Raw genomic sequence first — 15,672 nt, forward strand, 5'->3', positions numbered from 1 at the left:
ATGGTAATGGCAGCACAGGACACCAAAGAACAGCCTAAAAGATAAAACACTCTAATTAGAAAATACAGCCCTTGCTCCTATGCAGCTTTTTTCTATACTTTGCATCATTCACTGGAAAAAGTAAACAGTCTGGGATTTAAAGGCCAAAATTAAGATCAGAAGCCTTACCACTAAGATTTTACCCACTCAGTCTCTCTCCTTTGTCCCAACTTCAGCTTTTTTTTTTTTTTTTTCTTTTCTGGCCTTCCCCTGCCTCACACAAACCTGCCTTGGGAGGGGAGAAGGGGCCAGGACAGCAAGGAAGGAAGGGTTTTGTTGCCTTATTCAGGTCTGCTTTCAAGAGAATCAAAGAGTACAGGCCAGGCCCAGGTCTGCTGTGAGGCTTTCAGAGGCCAAGGTGTATCTATCAGATAGGCCTGGGAGACAGATGGGGTGCTCTGCAGCAAGTGCTGAATCAGCTGGCTTGTCTTGAGCAAGTAGATTGTCGCTGGATACAAACCTAGGCTGGAATTTAAAATGTACCCATCAGGGCTAGACTAATTTCACCTGACTTCATTTTAAAATAGCTGTCTGGGCTTCCCCTCTACTAAACAATAGCAGTAGGCATCTCCAGAAGGCAATTCAACCCAACCTACAATATTGCTATTTACTTCACTGAATACAGAGAAGGCTTACGCATTTAGTTTACCTAATTTAGATGAAATACCTCTCAATCACTAAAGTATGCCTCGTCTCCTTTAAGGCAACCAAGACCTTGTTTGGATAAAGCTATCCCTTTGTAACACCACAGAATGGCACTATTCCATAATAGCTCCCAGCTGTTAGTCTCACCAGATGTGAAAGACCAAGACAGAAGAGGAGTTTCAACTTGCCTCTCCCAAACTCCAGCAGAGTGCTTAACACCACTACAGTCTAAATAACTCTTACCATTATCTGCCAAACAAGAGTGAGCAGGTCAGGTGACTGCCAAAAAAGTCCCACAAGTAAACCAGACAAATGAACAACATTTAAATCTGACTAGTGTGCAGATACAAACTCAAGACCGCATTTGTTTCCTCTCTCAGCAGCAAAATACAGATTCCTTGAGAGGCTTTACTGGTCTAAGAAGGAAAGCAGACATCCTAAAGAAACATCTGGGTTCAAGCTGAAACTGTGTGCCTCAGTTTCAGATTTAAGTGCTTGACACACCAAGCATACATATAAAATCTTTCATAGACCCAGCCCTCAGCACATACTAGAATCAATGACATGTACATATTTTGTGTATTTAATGGAGTATTTGTCTACTGTTGGAGTGTAGATAAAAGTGGAAATTAAGCTTTAAAACTAGTGTAATCATGAAAATAATCCCTATAAATGTTATTGGCACTCCACATATGACACAATGTCCTTTTGATATCTAGTTATGAGTTCTGATACACAGCCCAGCACAAAGACTGTAATCAATCTTACTGTTCACAGTTGTTTACTATCAGCAGCTTTTAATTTCAATGAACTTTAGTTTACAAAGATAAAGAATTCAGAATCAGATCAGATGCAATTGTTTTACATCAGCATCACAAATTTACCTGCATACTTGTACTTGATCCGTGGCTATGTTGCTCTCCACAAGATGATAACTAATAACAGTGATAAAATCTAATGAACAACACTGATCCCCACAATTCTTGTTTGTTTTGAATACATCTAAAACAAGATGAAGAGAAGTAGCAGCACAACACAGAGAACATTTATCTTGTAAAAAACACCTTTTAAAAAAAAGGGAATTGTTACTAGTCCTGTTTGGACATTGTGTAGATAGCAGTCTGTAATAACCGGAATAGGGAAAGACAGAAAAGAATTCATACCAGTCAAGATATAGATGAGAATTAAATAACCTAAGCATGAAAATTTCAGTAAAACACCACAGCTGTACTTACATGAAGAAAACAAATGCAAGATTGTAAACTGTTCTGTGTGTCTGTCAAAACAGAAGAAAGCCACAAGATTCCTGGGCTTTTTTTCAAAACATGTCCACTAATGAAACTCTCATTAGACAGAACAAAGCTTGCAACATTGCTTGCTCCACTTTGCAGTGTATATAAGTAAATAGGCACTTGCACAGCCTCAAAACTCATAAAACAAATGCATGGTAACCATACTGCTAAGGGAAGAGAATGTAAATAGTTGATGATCTATTTTCTGGCAGCACAGCAGCAGTCTGAAAGGAAATACAATACTGAAGGGCTGTAACTTGACCATAAGAACAAAAGCCAGGTTGTTCTTTCAGGTTGCGTTCCACTTAACAGATGTTCTATACAGATTTTTCTTCCGGTCAGGAAATAAAAAAGTATTTTTGGTTTGACAGGCAGTTAAGCCTACTATTTCCTTTCATAATACCTTTGTTTAGGAGTCTTCTGTACATACAAAATGAAGGACTAAGCACAGTCTCTGCTCAGTCCTGCAACATGCTTCCTATAGAAGTTGCCAGACTCCACAACTACAGAGAACCATCATCAGCCATTGTTAGCATATGGTTAGGAAACACTCTGGTTAAGAAGATACTTAAAAAACTGTTTTGGATAAGCCATTAATATCCAAGGCATTGCCTAGCTTGTTGAAGACAAAGGCAAACAACATGTAGTGTCAGTAACAGCTGACAAGCTGTGGCATTAAAATACTGATAAACATGTTACACTGCCTTCTGCAGAGCTTGTGGTGATAGATCAACACCCGGGAGAGTGAATCCTTGCAGGTATGACAGCTGCCTTCTGTGGACAGTAAACATATATATATTTAAAGCTCCCTTTGCTTTCTACAGCAATTTCCACAGATCATTTTGCTGATATATTCACCACATAAGATTGTTCCTCACACAGCTCAAATCCTAGCTGTAACACGAGCTTAGCAAAGTAACATTCAAAACTGTCGTTTTTAGGTCTGTCTTGGTATGTATCTGACTTTTGGCACTTTCAATTTACCTTCACACTGTGTGATTAGCCCTGTAGATGAAATATTATAGCTTCCATATATACTTAGCAGATCATCCTGTTCAAAAAGTTCTGTAATTTTATGGACTCTTCTATATAATTTTTTCTTCCAACTTCACCATCTCTTCTTTAGTTTTATGGCAAATAATTTTCTATTCCAGGGTTCTTCTGGTCTGAGAGTTCTCCATAACTTAAAAAGAGGATTTTAATAACACCTCTCAGGAGGAATGCAGCAGTAACACAGATAACTGTGCTAAAGCTCTTCTAAGTATGTCCACAAACATTGCAAAGGAACTGTACAACTGGTATCCTGAGGGGATGGTTCCTGCTCTTGGTTCCTCACGCACTATCTCTTTAATAAACTGGCCTGGTTTACAGCTGCTGGTCATAAATTTAACTACACATCTTATTTAGTAGAGGGAAAACAACCATCTGCAAGAAGTATAAGAACTGTATTCAGCACATTCCTATCCAATATCCTATCCATCCTATTTGGCTAGGAGACAAACAGCCTTTATTTATAAATTGCCTGCCCAGTATGTGGCCTACATCCCCAATTTCTCTGCACCCCACCAGGGGTCACTTACACCACATTACTGACGTTCCTCAGCAGGGCAGGCAACTGTTCTTCTACTGTAATAATTCAAAATATTTATACACTGCATAGCCACTCTTTCACATACACACATATACTTACTGGTATACTGATGAACCACATCTAAAATGTTTTGCAAAGACTGACACACCGTGGGGTTTCCAAGCATGAAAAAAATATAAATCTATAGGCTTCTAAAAGACAGACAACTGGAGGGCCTGTGAAAAAAAGTAAGCGTTCCCTTTAAGTTTAAGCTCTCTCCAGAGACCATTCACTAGCTTCAAAATATCCACGTTTGGCATTAAGTACAGCTCTCTTGGAAAAACCCACAAGTTAATTCAATTTAAAAAAATGTGTTAAACCAAGTAGTACTTAGAGGGAGCACTGAGTATTTTATGTGTAATACACAGTTACTCAGATATCACTTAAATATTTAATATGTAAAAAATAAAGTGCTCTCTATCAGGTCCCAGTGCAGGGACATTATAAAACATTTCAACAACTGTAAAACAAATAGATACAAAGAACACTGCATCAAACATATACGAAAACAGTTAACACAATATGTACAATCTAGTGGGTGTCCCAAGACAAAACATCCCTTCATATACATGGTATATACATATATACTCCTCTTTACTCAATATATTATGACAATATATATTTCAAAACTTTGTTTACAGACAAAAAAAAAAAAACAAACTACAAAAACACAACAAGGATAAAGGACACGAGTCCAAGATGGACAAAGAATTTGCTATCCCTCCCCACAACACCAGCTTTGCTCCTAGGAAAGATATGCCAGTGCTCTTTTCTGGGATGCAGCGCTTCTACATCCTGCAAGGCACTGTGAGCAGCAGCCGTGAAGTTGGCATCACCTGTAGTGAGCAGGTCAAATACACATGAGTAAAAATAGATGTCCTTCACCAGCATCTTCTCATGGCATTTGGTGGTGGCGGTTTCCAGTGTGTACACTGATCGGGGATGGGCAGCACTGCCCTGAGGAAGCAATTTGCTCATCACAGGCAACGGCAACTGACCGCTGTCATCAATGCGTTCGCTGGAGGGGCAGCCGTTGACACAGAGCTGCAGGTCCTGGCCCTCCTCGTAGGCCATGACCAGTTCCCGAGGCATTTGGATGGCCAGCGTCAGGTAGTGTCCGAGCTGCCGCACATACACCGTGGTCCCGATGTGCCGGGCGTGCATCTCGATGTACTTCCCACTGACCTTCTCCACGATGTTCAAGCTCCTGGTGTTCCCATCACCTCCACTCGTTGTACCATCCACAAAAGCTGCAGGCAAGTCATCAGTCACTGCTTGATACACTTTCTGTTCTGTACAGTCTTGGTATGATTTAAAGATAATAGTTATCTGGAGGGGAAGGGGGAAAAAGAAAGCAAAGTTATTGGAAAAAAATCATTATCTCAACTCCTTTTCCATTTTGCAGCTGAATATGTCTGGGACTGACCACTACCTCAGAGCCTGTTAGCTGTCCACAAGTCATGTCTTAAGGAAAACAGACTGTACACATGCTTAAAGTAATATTTTACCAATTGTTAGATTTGTTCTCAGGTCGTCCTGGAAGAAGGACTAGTAACATGTGGCAACAGCTGTGATGTCCGGAAAGGAAAAGGCTTTCTATTTAATTAGGTATCAGAACTCTCTCCTGCCTGATAGTTTTTTAATGCTCTGGAATGCCTCCTGCAATGACAGAGAAGTGTAAGTGCCAAGTAATTCCCACAATGCTGGCCACTGTGGCAAAACCAGAATGAGACTGTGCCAAATCACAGAAAGGTACAATCACAACCAGGAAGAACAACTAGTATCAGTTAACCAGCACACTTCTGCACAACAGCTTTTGTCTCCTGCCCCTCTGTTTTGAAGTAAGCAGTAGAGGTTCAAAAAGAGCCGATTACAGACAATTCAGATAAAACCTCTACCCTCATTAGCCTCACCTCTCCATATTACTTGTATAAAACAAAAGTCTCCCCATCTCCCTCCTCCCATTGCAACAGTTTCTCCTGTGGAGTCTGCAGACTTCTTACTGCAATAAGAGTATTACATTTATTTTCACTGTTTGGCTTGTCCCAGGTGCCTGATGCTTTGTCCATCTTTCTGTCTCACAACACAGACAATACTTCCTATTTTGGTTTTGTATGTTCCCACTGGTGATGACTGTATTTTTCCAACGTTTTTTCCTTGTGTCAATCAGTTACACAGCTTGAGTTGTATTAGCTATATAGCTTAAGACCACCTGTAGTCAAGTCATTTAGTAAACTGATGTCTGTGGACCACAGCTAAGCTGTGGAATGCCTACATTCAAAATCCAGAAAACACACAAGTGCCCTCACCGCTGTAAAGACAACCTCACAACTCTGTGCTTAGTAAAGTAATTTCAGCAACTCAGAGAAGAGAAACCTGAGATCTCTCAAGGAATTAGTATTTCTGCATATAATCCAGACCTTCATGCAGTAAAACTGGTCTTTTATTTTGTATAACACAGTTTTGATGAAAAAGACTTCTATCTCCACCTGCTCAGACAAAGAAGCATTCCTCTTTCCTTGAGCACATTTGTGTTGCTCTGCAAGGAAAGAATGATTTACACATCCTGAGAAGTAAAGCTCTAAGTCTGCTCAGCACCTAAACAAGCCTGAAGTCAAAAAGAGTTAATTGTTTTAATGAGACACAGAACCGGCTGCTGGATAAAAACATTCAAGCAAGGCACCTGGCAAAATTTATCAGCAAGCAGCCACTAAATTGTTCTCTCCAAAACTCCCTCCTCTGCAACAATGAAATGCACACAATTTCAGATACACAGAGGGAGAAGAAAAGCCTGCACCCTAACTCAAGATTAGCAATAACATTACATGGTGAATGAGAGCTGAATGACTACAAAATGAATAACAGCCTCCATGTAGGCTGCAAGAACATTCCAAACAGACATTCAAGAGATTAAGACTTTCCAAGGACATACTTGTATTTAAACACTGCAGCTCAAGACATTAGTTTTGAATATTGTGTTGTATGTCACATGACATCCATCTAATCCATAGGCTAGATTAGTAAAACCAGAGTTCTGCATAGTCTTTCCCTTATCACATACTCCTACCTCAATATCATGCCCTGGTATTAAGAGATACTCCAGAGCTTGTTGCAAAGGGAGATAAAGCAAATTTCCTTACAAAGCTTTATCTAAGTTCTTAAGGTAACAGAAAGCACTAGAAAGTGAAAAAGTTATTTCAAACAAATTTAACACGTGTTATATGTGTCTATGTACCTACAGCACTTTTTACACTCTGGCTGGGTTGCAAGAATAACTCCACAAAACTGCTTGTAGGGTACTGTTTACAGACTAGAGACTAGCTGCCCTTTCTAAACCTAGGACTGAAAAATCCAAATACCAGATGAAGAAAGATTTTTGAAAGTACTGGTATCTCAGCCTTGTTCTGCGGTCACATACAGAGCTCTTCTGCAGTGAGGAACCCTGAAAGATGAATACAAAGGTTTCCAGAGACTTACCTGAAGATACAGCAAACAAACATCAGCTATAGTAAGAGCACTAAATCAAAAACAAACAACACACACATCCAATCTGCACATTTCATTTTGGAATTCATCCTCCCACTGCTACTGATACCAGTACTGATGAGTGCACTGATCACAAAAATTTTCTAAATTCCACTGCACGTCCAAGGCCTTTCAAACATGGTGTTACTGAGCTGTCAAACTGCAGTTTCTAGATGATCTTAATGTATTTGTTAATGGTGCCTTAAACAAAATCAAGACTTTCAACTCTGAGTTCTTGTACTGGTCTTCCCTAGTGCTATAATGCAATCACAGTGCTGTAGGTATCCCTGTATGTTGCTATTTCACTATGCATTTAATAGAATCCTAGAATTGTTCAGGTTGAAGATCATGGACTCCAACCATTAATGTAGCACTGCCAAGCTTGGGGAAGAGTGAGAGTGGAAAACAGCCCAGCAGAAAAGGACCTAGGGGCGCTGGTTGACAGCTGTCTGTACATGAACTGCTGTGTGCCTAGGTGGCCAAGAGGGCCAATGGCATCCTGGCTTGGATCAGCAGTAGTGTGGGAGCAGGATCACAGCAGCGACTGTTCCCCTGTATTGGGCAGCAGTGAGGCTACACCTCAAGCATCGTGTTCAGTTTTGGGCCCCTCACGTGCAGAAAGACATTGAGGTGCTGGAGTGTGTCCAGAGAAGGGCAACAGAGCTGGGAAAGGATCTGAGCACAGGTCCTACAAGGAATGTCTGAGGGAGCTGGGGCTGCTCAGCCTGGAGAAAGGGAGGCTCAGGGGTGACCTTATCACTCTCAACAGGCACCTGAAGGGAGGTTGTAGACAGGGGAGTATCAGCCTCTCAAGTACCAAGTGACATGATAAGAGGAGATGGCCACAAGCTGCACAAGAGAGGTTCAGATTAGGGAAGATTTCTTCACTGAAAAAGAGTTGTCAAGCATTGAAACTGGCTGCCCAACCTCTTGAGTCATCATCCTCAAAAATGTTTAAAAGGCATGTGGCACTCAAGGACTGAGTTTAGCTGTGGAATTCACAGTGTTAGGTTTGTGGCTGGACTCAATGGTCTTAACGGTCTTTTCCAACCTAAATGACTCTATGATATCCTCCAACAAAACTGCAGTATGTGCTACCTCTGAGAGAGACAAATTCATCTCCACCTTAGGCAAGATGTCCAGAAAGATGAAAAGAATGATAACACATAACCAGACATCTGACGCTCCTACTTAAAAAAACAACTGAAAGGTTGGAGATAAACATTTTAATATTACTTACAGGAGACTAAGTACACTGTGATCACTCTGCAATGATTTCCTGCAAAAACAGAAACCGTGCTGCAAAAGCAGTAAAAAGTTCGGTGGTTTTTTTCCTTCTCTATGTCCTTACATTCACACTCTCACCCTTAAGCTATCTACTACAAAACACCTGGATAGGAAAACCTCCATTTCCAATTAATGCAAACAAGAAGGAAAGTTTTCCATTGGCAAGCCCAAGCTTCTGCCTCATCTGCTATTCAACGACAAGTACTCTCGAGATATCTAGAACACCTGTCACAGAGATGAAAGGCAATAGAGACTTTATACACCTCCAAATAAAGCAAACAATAAATAAAATAAAAAAAAACTCCAACCTTTTATGTAATGCATTCTGCAATACTCTTCCAACTTACTCCCTCTACAGCCCCTTGTAACAGACATTTATCCTCAGGAAATTGCAAAACCAGTTCCAAGAAAGGGGACCTCTTTATCTATAGCTGGAGAAATCACACATAAAAGATGCCAGTGACCTACTCATACCCATACAAGAAGTCTGACAGAAAGAAAAAGAAAAGAGGAGCTCGAACTCAGTTTCCCAGGCTCCTTGGTGATGATCCGTCATTCTCCATCTGAAAAGCCCTAGGATCCTATGCCCAGGGGCATAAGAACATCAGGCAAGCTCAAAAAACCTGGACTTTCAAGTTTCAGCTTGACCACAGAATATACAATAGCTTTGTTCACAGCAGAAAAAGATGGTTTTTGGGCAACACAAATATGCAAAACACCTACAAACAAATTGCCAAGAGCATTTTGTGAATAACTACACAACTCTCACAAGACATGCCCTTCCAAATCCTGCTTTTCATACTTTCATGCCAGATGCACACTGGGGGGTGGGGGAGGAACAGTATGCTTTTATTCTTCATGTTCTTACTTGAGGTGTCCTCCTGACCTTCTCTTGTCCTTTAAGAACTTAATGCATAGCCCTCACACTACTGGGGTTATTCAAGTCTCATAGGTTTTGGAGAGAGAGGAAAACTTTACAAATAATGCTCCCTTAGTCGCTGACTCCCTCAAAGGTTGGTACACTAGAAAGCTCAGACAAATCCGAAAGTACCAATTTCCTACAAGGGCAACTGACGGTTTGCACCTTTCAAAAGCACACTACATATGGGGTGAAGATTAAATATTCTGTTTCTACAGCTTCATAAATCACCCCAAGAAAAATGCATACAGGAAAAACTAAATCTTCTACTCTTATTGCCCTTTCTTTCATTAGGTCTGCTTTAGAGTAGGCTAATTAGGTTAGTATTTGCTTTGGCTTCTACACAATTTAAGTCCAGCATATACCTTTGTTCTTATTTCCTAATAAACTTATATTTCAAATACTGCAATGATAAAACAGCCAGACTAACAACGGATAATGTTTTGGAAACTTTTCTTGTGAAGGTAGAAGACCTATTTGGATGCTCTTAGCTAGGGATTACACTATGTAGATATCACTGAACTGTACCTCTTTAAAAGTCCTTTAAGCTACCCTGTGGCCAAAATTAGTCAAGTACACCTAGCAGCAGATAGTGTACTACAGTAAAAATGGAATTCTTGCAGAGGAAAATGTTACAGGAATGAAATTAGCAGTACTAGTACAGTTTAACAAGCCTTTTGTATTTCTTTTATAGCAGCCTGTTCCATAAAGAAACAAAAGAGGCAGAAGGATGCATTAGAGATACTAAAACTTATCTTGCTAAGTTACTTGTACATTCAACCAACCTCCATTGCCTACAAACAGGTGTGGTAAGTTTGATTACCTGCCAAAAAAAAAAAAAATCAAGGAAAGACATGTATACTTCTGTTAAAGACATTTCTAATATCCTAAGCTATATGTCTTATTTAATTGCTTCTTCACACTTAGCTGTACTTGTGCAATGACAGGGATGATAAAACACTACTACAGAAGAGAAGAATGTATTGCTGCTTTTCCTAGAATGAAAGGTCAAAGAAAAACAGCAAAAAAAGGACAATAAATAAAGATAGAAGGCATGTCCTTTAAAACCGTATTTTCCCTTCAGTATGTACAAACATTTATCTCCTTGGGTCGTCCTCTTATCTGTTGGAAAAGATATATAACCAGCATGACATGCTACATAGTCAATCATTTTCAGAATGTGGCTAAAGTTAAGATCACCTGTCTAACAACCATCACACCCACACAATTTGTACACAAGAGTCTCAACTTTTTCCTCTACTACTACCAGGAACAAGGAAATAAAAGAAAATTTTGCAAGAGTTTAGTAAAACTGAGGATAAAAGCTTACTGCAGATTATGAAATACAGCTTTTTCTTGCAGTTCTTTAGGAGTCTTAAAAAGCCACTAGAGCAGATTGCAAGGGACATCTTTTGCAAAGCTTACTCAGGTTAGCCTCACTGACTTATTTTATAAACCTTCAGACCTCATTCACAATGCAGACTGTTCTTGGAACAGGCACAAGTTAATCTGAGTTTCAGTCCAACCTCTGCTCACTCACACACGCAATGACACCAGTCAGTACCTCAGGATCCAGCACAAATTTAACAGCAAAGCTGATTTTCCCTTATTAATACTCCTGTATAGCCAACTCCATGGAAGATGCACAGGCTCTAACTTACTGTGACCAGCAACTCCTGCTTCCAAACTCTGTAATAAAAAACCTACTTCCAGGCTTACCTAAATGATGAAAATTCTCCAACATAAATAGTGTTGAAATGGTGTTCACACAGCCTGACCTTCACAACACAAGAGCTACACTACCACATCTTAAAAAAGGTCATTTCACTCCAAAAAAGGGAATGAGGTATGTGACAGCATCAACTTCAAATGTACACTTAAGTAATTTCTTTTATTGACAGAGACATCTGCTGCCTGCATTCAGCAGAGAGAGACAAGTATTTTTCTTAAGTTAAGGAAACGGCATAAGTTATCAATACTAGTGCATTTATTCCTCAAGTACGTAAGAGGAGAGCAATCTTAAGTCTTGCCTGTCTCAGCAGGGGCTTAATATGCTCAGCATAATTTTAAGGGTGCTGCTTCTTTAGTAAAGCCAGGGTGCTAAGACCTTTTGACAACCATATAGCTTCCATGTAATTGTTTTGCTTCCTTTAATTCTCTTGTTTCTGCTCTGAACCATCTGTGTTTTAATAACCTGTTTGTTGTGCCACTGTCAGTATTTTTCATTTTCTACTGTTATAGCCATACCGTTTAGAGTCGAAAAGCAAAGACTTACACTCTTTCCTTCTTTAAGGTTTCTTCCAACCCAAAGCTTTCTATGATTTTTTAAAATTTCTGCTTAATGCAGAGGCAGTCACAGATGCACAATAACCTGGTAACTGTTTTGAAGTGTTACATCTAGTGTCCTTACAGGCTTACGTGGTGGTAAACACAAGTTTTCTTGCTATGGGCAGCAGCAGAGGGAAGAAAAGAACCTGTTTCAAGTTTCGTTTGATGCTCAGAAGGAAAGAGGGTAAGAGTTTTACTCTATTGTACTACTGCACAGAAGATTGTCAAGTTGTTATACTTCTTTAACAGTTAAGAGCTAAATGACTTACTTCGCTGTCTTGGCCTTTTATTTCTCCATGCATGCACAGAGCTTAAAATAAATCTGTACCTTATTTGTAGCAGTAGCACTGGATCCTGGGACCACAGGCACGTTGGTCACTTGCACTGACAAGTAGTTATTGTCTATGAGGGGCCAAGCACCTTCCACTTTGCATGTCTGGAAGTGATCCTTAAAAGTCCTCAGATGTGGATCACCAAACAAGCCACAAAATAGATAAGTAGGAGCAGGAGTCTTCTCCCCTCCCTGATGTTCTCTGGCTTCTGCGTGGCCGCTGTAATTGCAAGGATCATGGGTCATTCCAGGGTTGGTGGAGGATGTTGGTCCATCTTTGGTACAGTTCCTCTGGGCCATGAGGTCGCTGATCCCGAGTACTGCAGAATGGTAGACCAGGTTTCCACGGCATACTTTGGAATTGCGATAGGTACACGCAGAGTACGCGCGCAGGGCCTTGCAGAACTCCAGATCAAAGTCCTCAAGAGCTGCGTTTAGATGGGAAGTGAAGGATACAAAATCAGTGGTGCACTTCTGGATTCCACAAGATGTGTGCAGCTGGCAGTCACCTAAGCACAAAAAGAGACAGCAGAGAGAAATCAAGCAAACCTCTTGGGTGGCAGTACCCCTTTCCACACCCACAGGTGCTGTAGAAAACCACCTGAACGAAACTTACAGTGCTCACCCATTAGGGAAACAATACATAATAGAGAAAAAGGTGTTGTGAGACAGAAAGATAGAGAATAGAGAGTATCTCAGATGATGACAGGACCCATGCATGTCTTAATCCATCACCTGATATTGTCTAGATGAAAATAAAGAGCACTAGGTCCTGCCAAGTATAAGCCAAACACTTCAGATATCAAGTGATGATGCAATTCTGTGCTTCAATTAATCACTTAGTCAGTAAGAAGTCTCCATTTAGTCATTTAATGCTTTACACAAGTTACAGAATGCTGCCCCTCAGAAGAATGTGGTGAAGGCAGCAAAGTAATATATGTTAAAGTGAAAATAGAATGAATGAAGCAGAAATCAAAGTTTCTCTTCTAGAAAGCAGGGCAGAGGGGAGGATGGTAGGAAACTGGGCAGGCAGTTTGCTTTATTTCTCTGGCACTATCATACCTAAAGCTTCACTGCTCATTTTTTGGAAGCTAATAAGTGAAAAAACCCCACAGCTGTCCAGTGTGCAAGTTTCCAACTAAGACATCTAAACAACAGCAGCCTCTCTTACACTGTAATTCAATAATAAGACTAGGGGCAAAGAAACCCTTTCCCCATGAAAGCCTGAAGTACTTACCAGATGTACACAACGGAAACACAATTCACTTTACATGAAAAAAGCAGTTAGGCCTTATCTGATCACCTGATTGCCACAAAACAGCACAATTACCAGCCCAGCAAGCAAACTGGAGTTGTACAGTCCTCTCCTCCACAGTTCTCACAGTTATGATCTGAAATCCTTCCAGATTCTCATGGCACGTAGCAATGGTCTTCTGCTGGTGACTTTTACCCAAGAACTTACCAGGAGCAGAAACTACATGAACAAGACTGCACACACACTAAGGGAAATGGAGCCACAGGGTTCACAGGGCTTAAAACCAGGAGGATTCTAGTCTAGGATTCCCTCCCATCCAAAGACCCTTCATGAAGAATATGTGCACAACTTCATGCAACAGATCTCCAGGCGTGCAAAACTACGTACTAAAAACACGATGCATTGTTATTTTTATGACCTATAAAACTCAACTGTGGAAACATTAATCTGTAATTTCAAACTGTCATAAAACAGATTCTGAACACCACAAAAATGCCTCCAAAGATAAATGGAAGTGTGGAAAAGGGAAAATGCAATATATTTAACAGAAACTCCTGAGACATGAGAAGTGAAAAACGGACTGCAGGGCAGTCTTGTAGCACTTTCATTTTTAAACAGTTGTCTTCTGCAATTCACACAGTGATGAGAGGATATTAGCAATTTCTTTGCTTGCCCCTTAGCTGACCCTCCTGAGACCGTACTCAAATGATTTACTGTGAATATCCAAACCATGAATTTATAAATATGTTTTCCCAGTGATGCACAGCTAACACAAATCTCCTCTCAAAATCCCAGGACAACACAGAGTAGAATGAGGCACTCTACACCTACAGCAAAGCGTGACCATGAATTGTCTAAGCAGAAGTTTTTCTCTTCATCTTTGTGCATCACTGTGCAACCTTAGAGTTGTACATACCTTTGCAAAAAAACAGAAAAAAACTGCACAAAATGCAATCAAATTCTGTGTTTTCTGATACACAAACAAAAACACCCTATGGCAGGCAAAATAACACAGGTAACCGTGGGTTCAGAGACAGACTTTCAAAGCATCAATTTATTTCCCCTCAGTTGTATTCGTGATATTGTTTTGACCATATATAAATCAGGCTAGCTGAGCAAGTCAGTCAAGTCAACAGCTGAATAAATCACAGATTCACAGAATTGTTAAGGTTGGAAGGGACCTCTGGAGATGCTCCAGTCCAACCCCCTTGCCGAGGCCGGGTCACCTAAACCAGGTGACACAGGAACGCGTCCAGGTGGGTTTGTAATGTCTCCAGAGTTGGAGGCTTCCTTGGCAGCCTGTTCCTGGGCTCTGCCACCCTCAATGTAAAGAAGCTTTCCTTATGTAGAGGTGGAACGTCTTGTGTTTTAGTTTATGGCCACTGCTCCTCGTCCTGTCGCGGGCACCACCGAGAGGACTCTGGTACCATCCTCTCGGCACCCGCCTTGGAGACATTTTATGTGCAGTAACCAGATTCCCTCTCAGCTAGACAAACAGGCCCAGCTCCCGCGTCTCTCCTCAGGAGAGGTTCTACCTGACGGAAAGGGGCTCCGGCTGCGCTCCCGCCCCAACGCCGCCCGACCCCGCGGTACCTGCGCCCGGCAGCAGCAGCAGCAGCAGCAGCCTCAGCGGGGCCAGGAGCGGCCGGAGGCTCAGCCGCGGCTCAGCCCCGGCGGCAGGACGGGGCCGCGGCATGAGGCGGCGGCGGCGCGGGCGAGCGACGTCCTCCTCCGTGCTTCTCCTTCGCCCTCCTCCTCAGCCCTTCCTGCTCCCGCTCCTCCTCCCGCTCCACGGGGCGGCCCCGTCAGAGGACAGGCCGGGCCGGGTCTGTGCGCGCACAAAGGGCCGGACCCGCTGCGTCACCGCGGCTCCGAGTGCGCTGCGGCCCCGCCCCGCCCGCCGTGCCGCTTTCCATTGGCTTCCCCTGCTGTCTGTCACAAGTGACCCCCACTCCCGGCGCCCTCCCCTGACCTTGCCCCGCCCACCCCCGTGCGTCACCGCGGCCGCGCGCGCGCGCGCCCGTACCGCGCTCAACGGGCCCCGAGCGGCGGGAGGGGCCGCACCCGGCCACCAGGGGGCGCTGCCGGGATAGAGCCGGGAACACCGGGAACCCTGTCCCAGCCGGGACAGGGCTGGGAACACGGCCGGGACAGGGCTGGAAACACGACCGGGACAGGGCTGGGCCCCGCGGGTGGAGAAGCTCAGGGGTTGTCGCCAGGCAGGGGTGGGACCTGCTGGATCTGCTGCTGACGGACCCAACCCGGCACAACCCACATCCGCGGATTTTTCTTAGAAGCCAGAGGGTTCGCAGCGCCTACTCGTCCCCATCAAGGCTCACGGAACATCCGCAGCAGAACCGGGACAAATAGCAGAGTTACACGGACGTGTCGGTACAAGAAGAGCTGCTGGATTTTGAAGCA

The 15,672-nt window shown here is 42.5% G+C and overlaps 1 protein-coding gene across 2 annotated transcripts; it reads right to left on the reverse strand.

Moving 5' to 3' along the window:
* Positions 1-1,235: 1,235 nt before the first annotated feature.
* Positions 1,236-15,096, reverse strand: RGMB (repulsive guidance molecule BMP co-receptor b). Of its 2 annotated transcripts, none has more exons than XM_027656905.1 (3): positions 14,845-15,096; positions 11,994-12,424; positions 1,236-4,935 (listed from the first exon to the last, which is right to left on the reverse strand). In XM_027656905.1, exons 1-3 carry the CDS (start codon positions 14,945-14,947, stop codon positions 4,267-4,269), a joined length of 1,203 nt encoding a protein of 400 aa, XP_027512706.1. In that variant the 5' UTR covers positions 14,948-15,096; the 3' UTR covers positions 1,236-4,266. The 2 variants fall into 2 exon arrangements, with proteins under 2 accessions (XP_027512706.1, XP_027512705.1); XM_027656904.1 differs by having other exon boundaries at positions 11,994-12,505.
* Between the last annotated feature and the right edge of the window lie 576 nt (positions 15,097-15,672).

The sequence above is a fragment of the Corapipo altera genome, unplaced genomic scaffold, assembly GCF_003945725.1.
Source record: "Corapipo altera isolate COAL_440 unplaced genomic scaffold, ASM394572v1 61281, whole genome shotgun sequence".
NCBI classification, from domain to species: Eukaryota; Metazoa; Chordata; class Aves; order Passeriformes; family Pipridae; genus Corapipo; species Corapipo altera.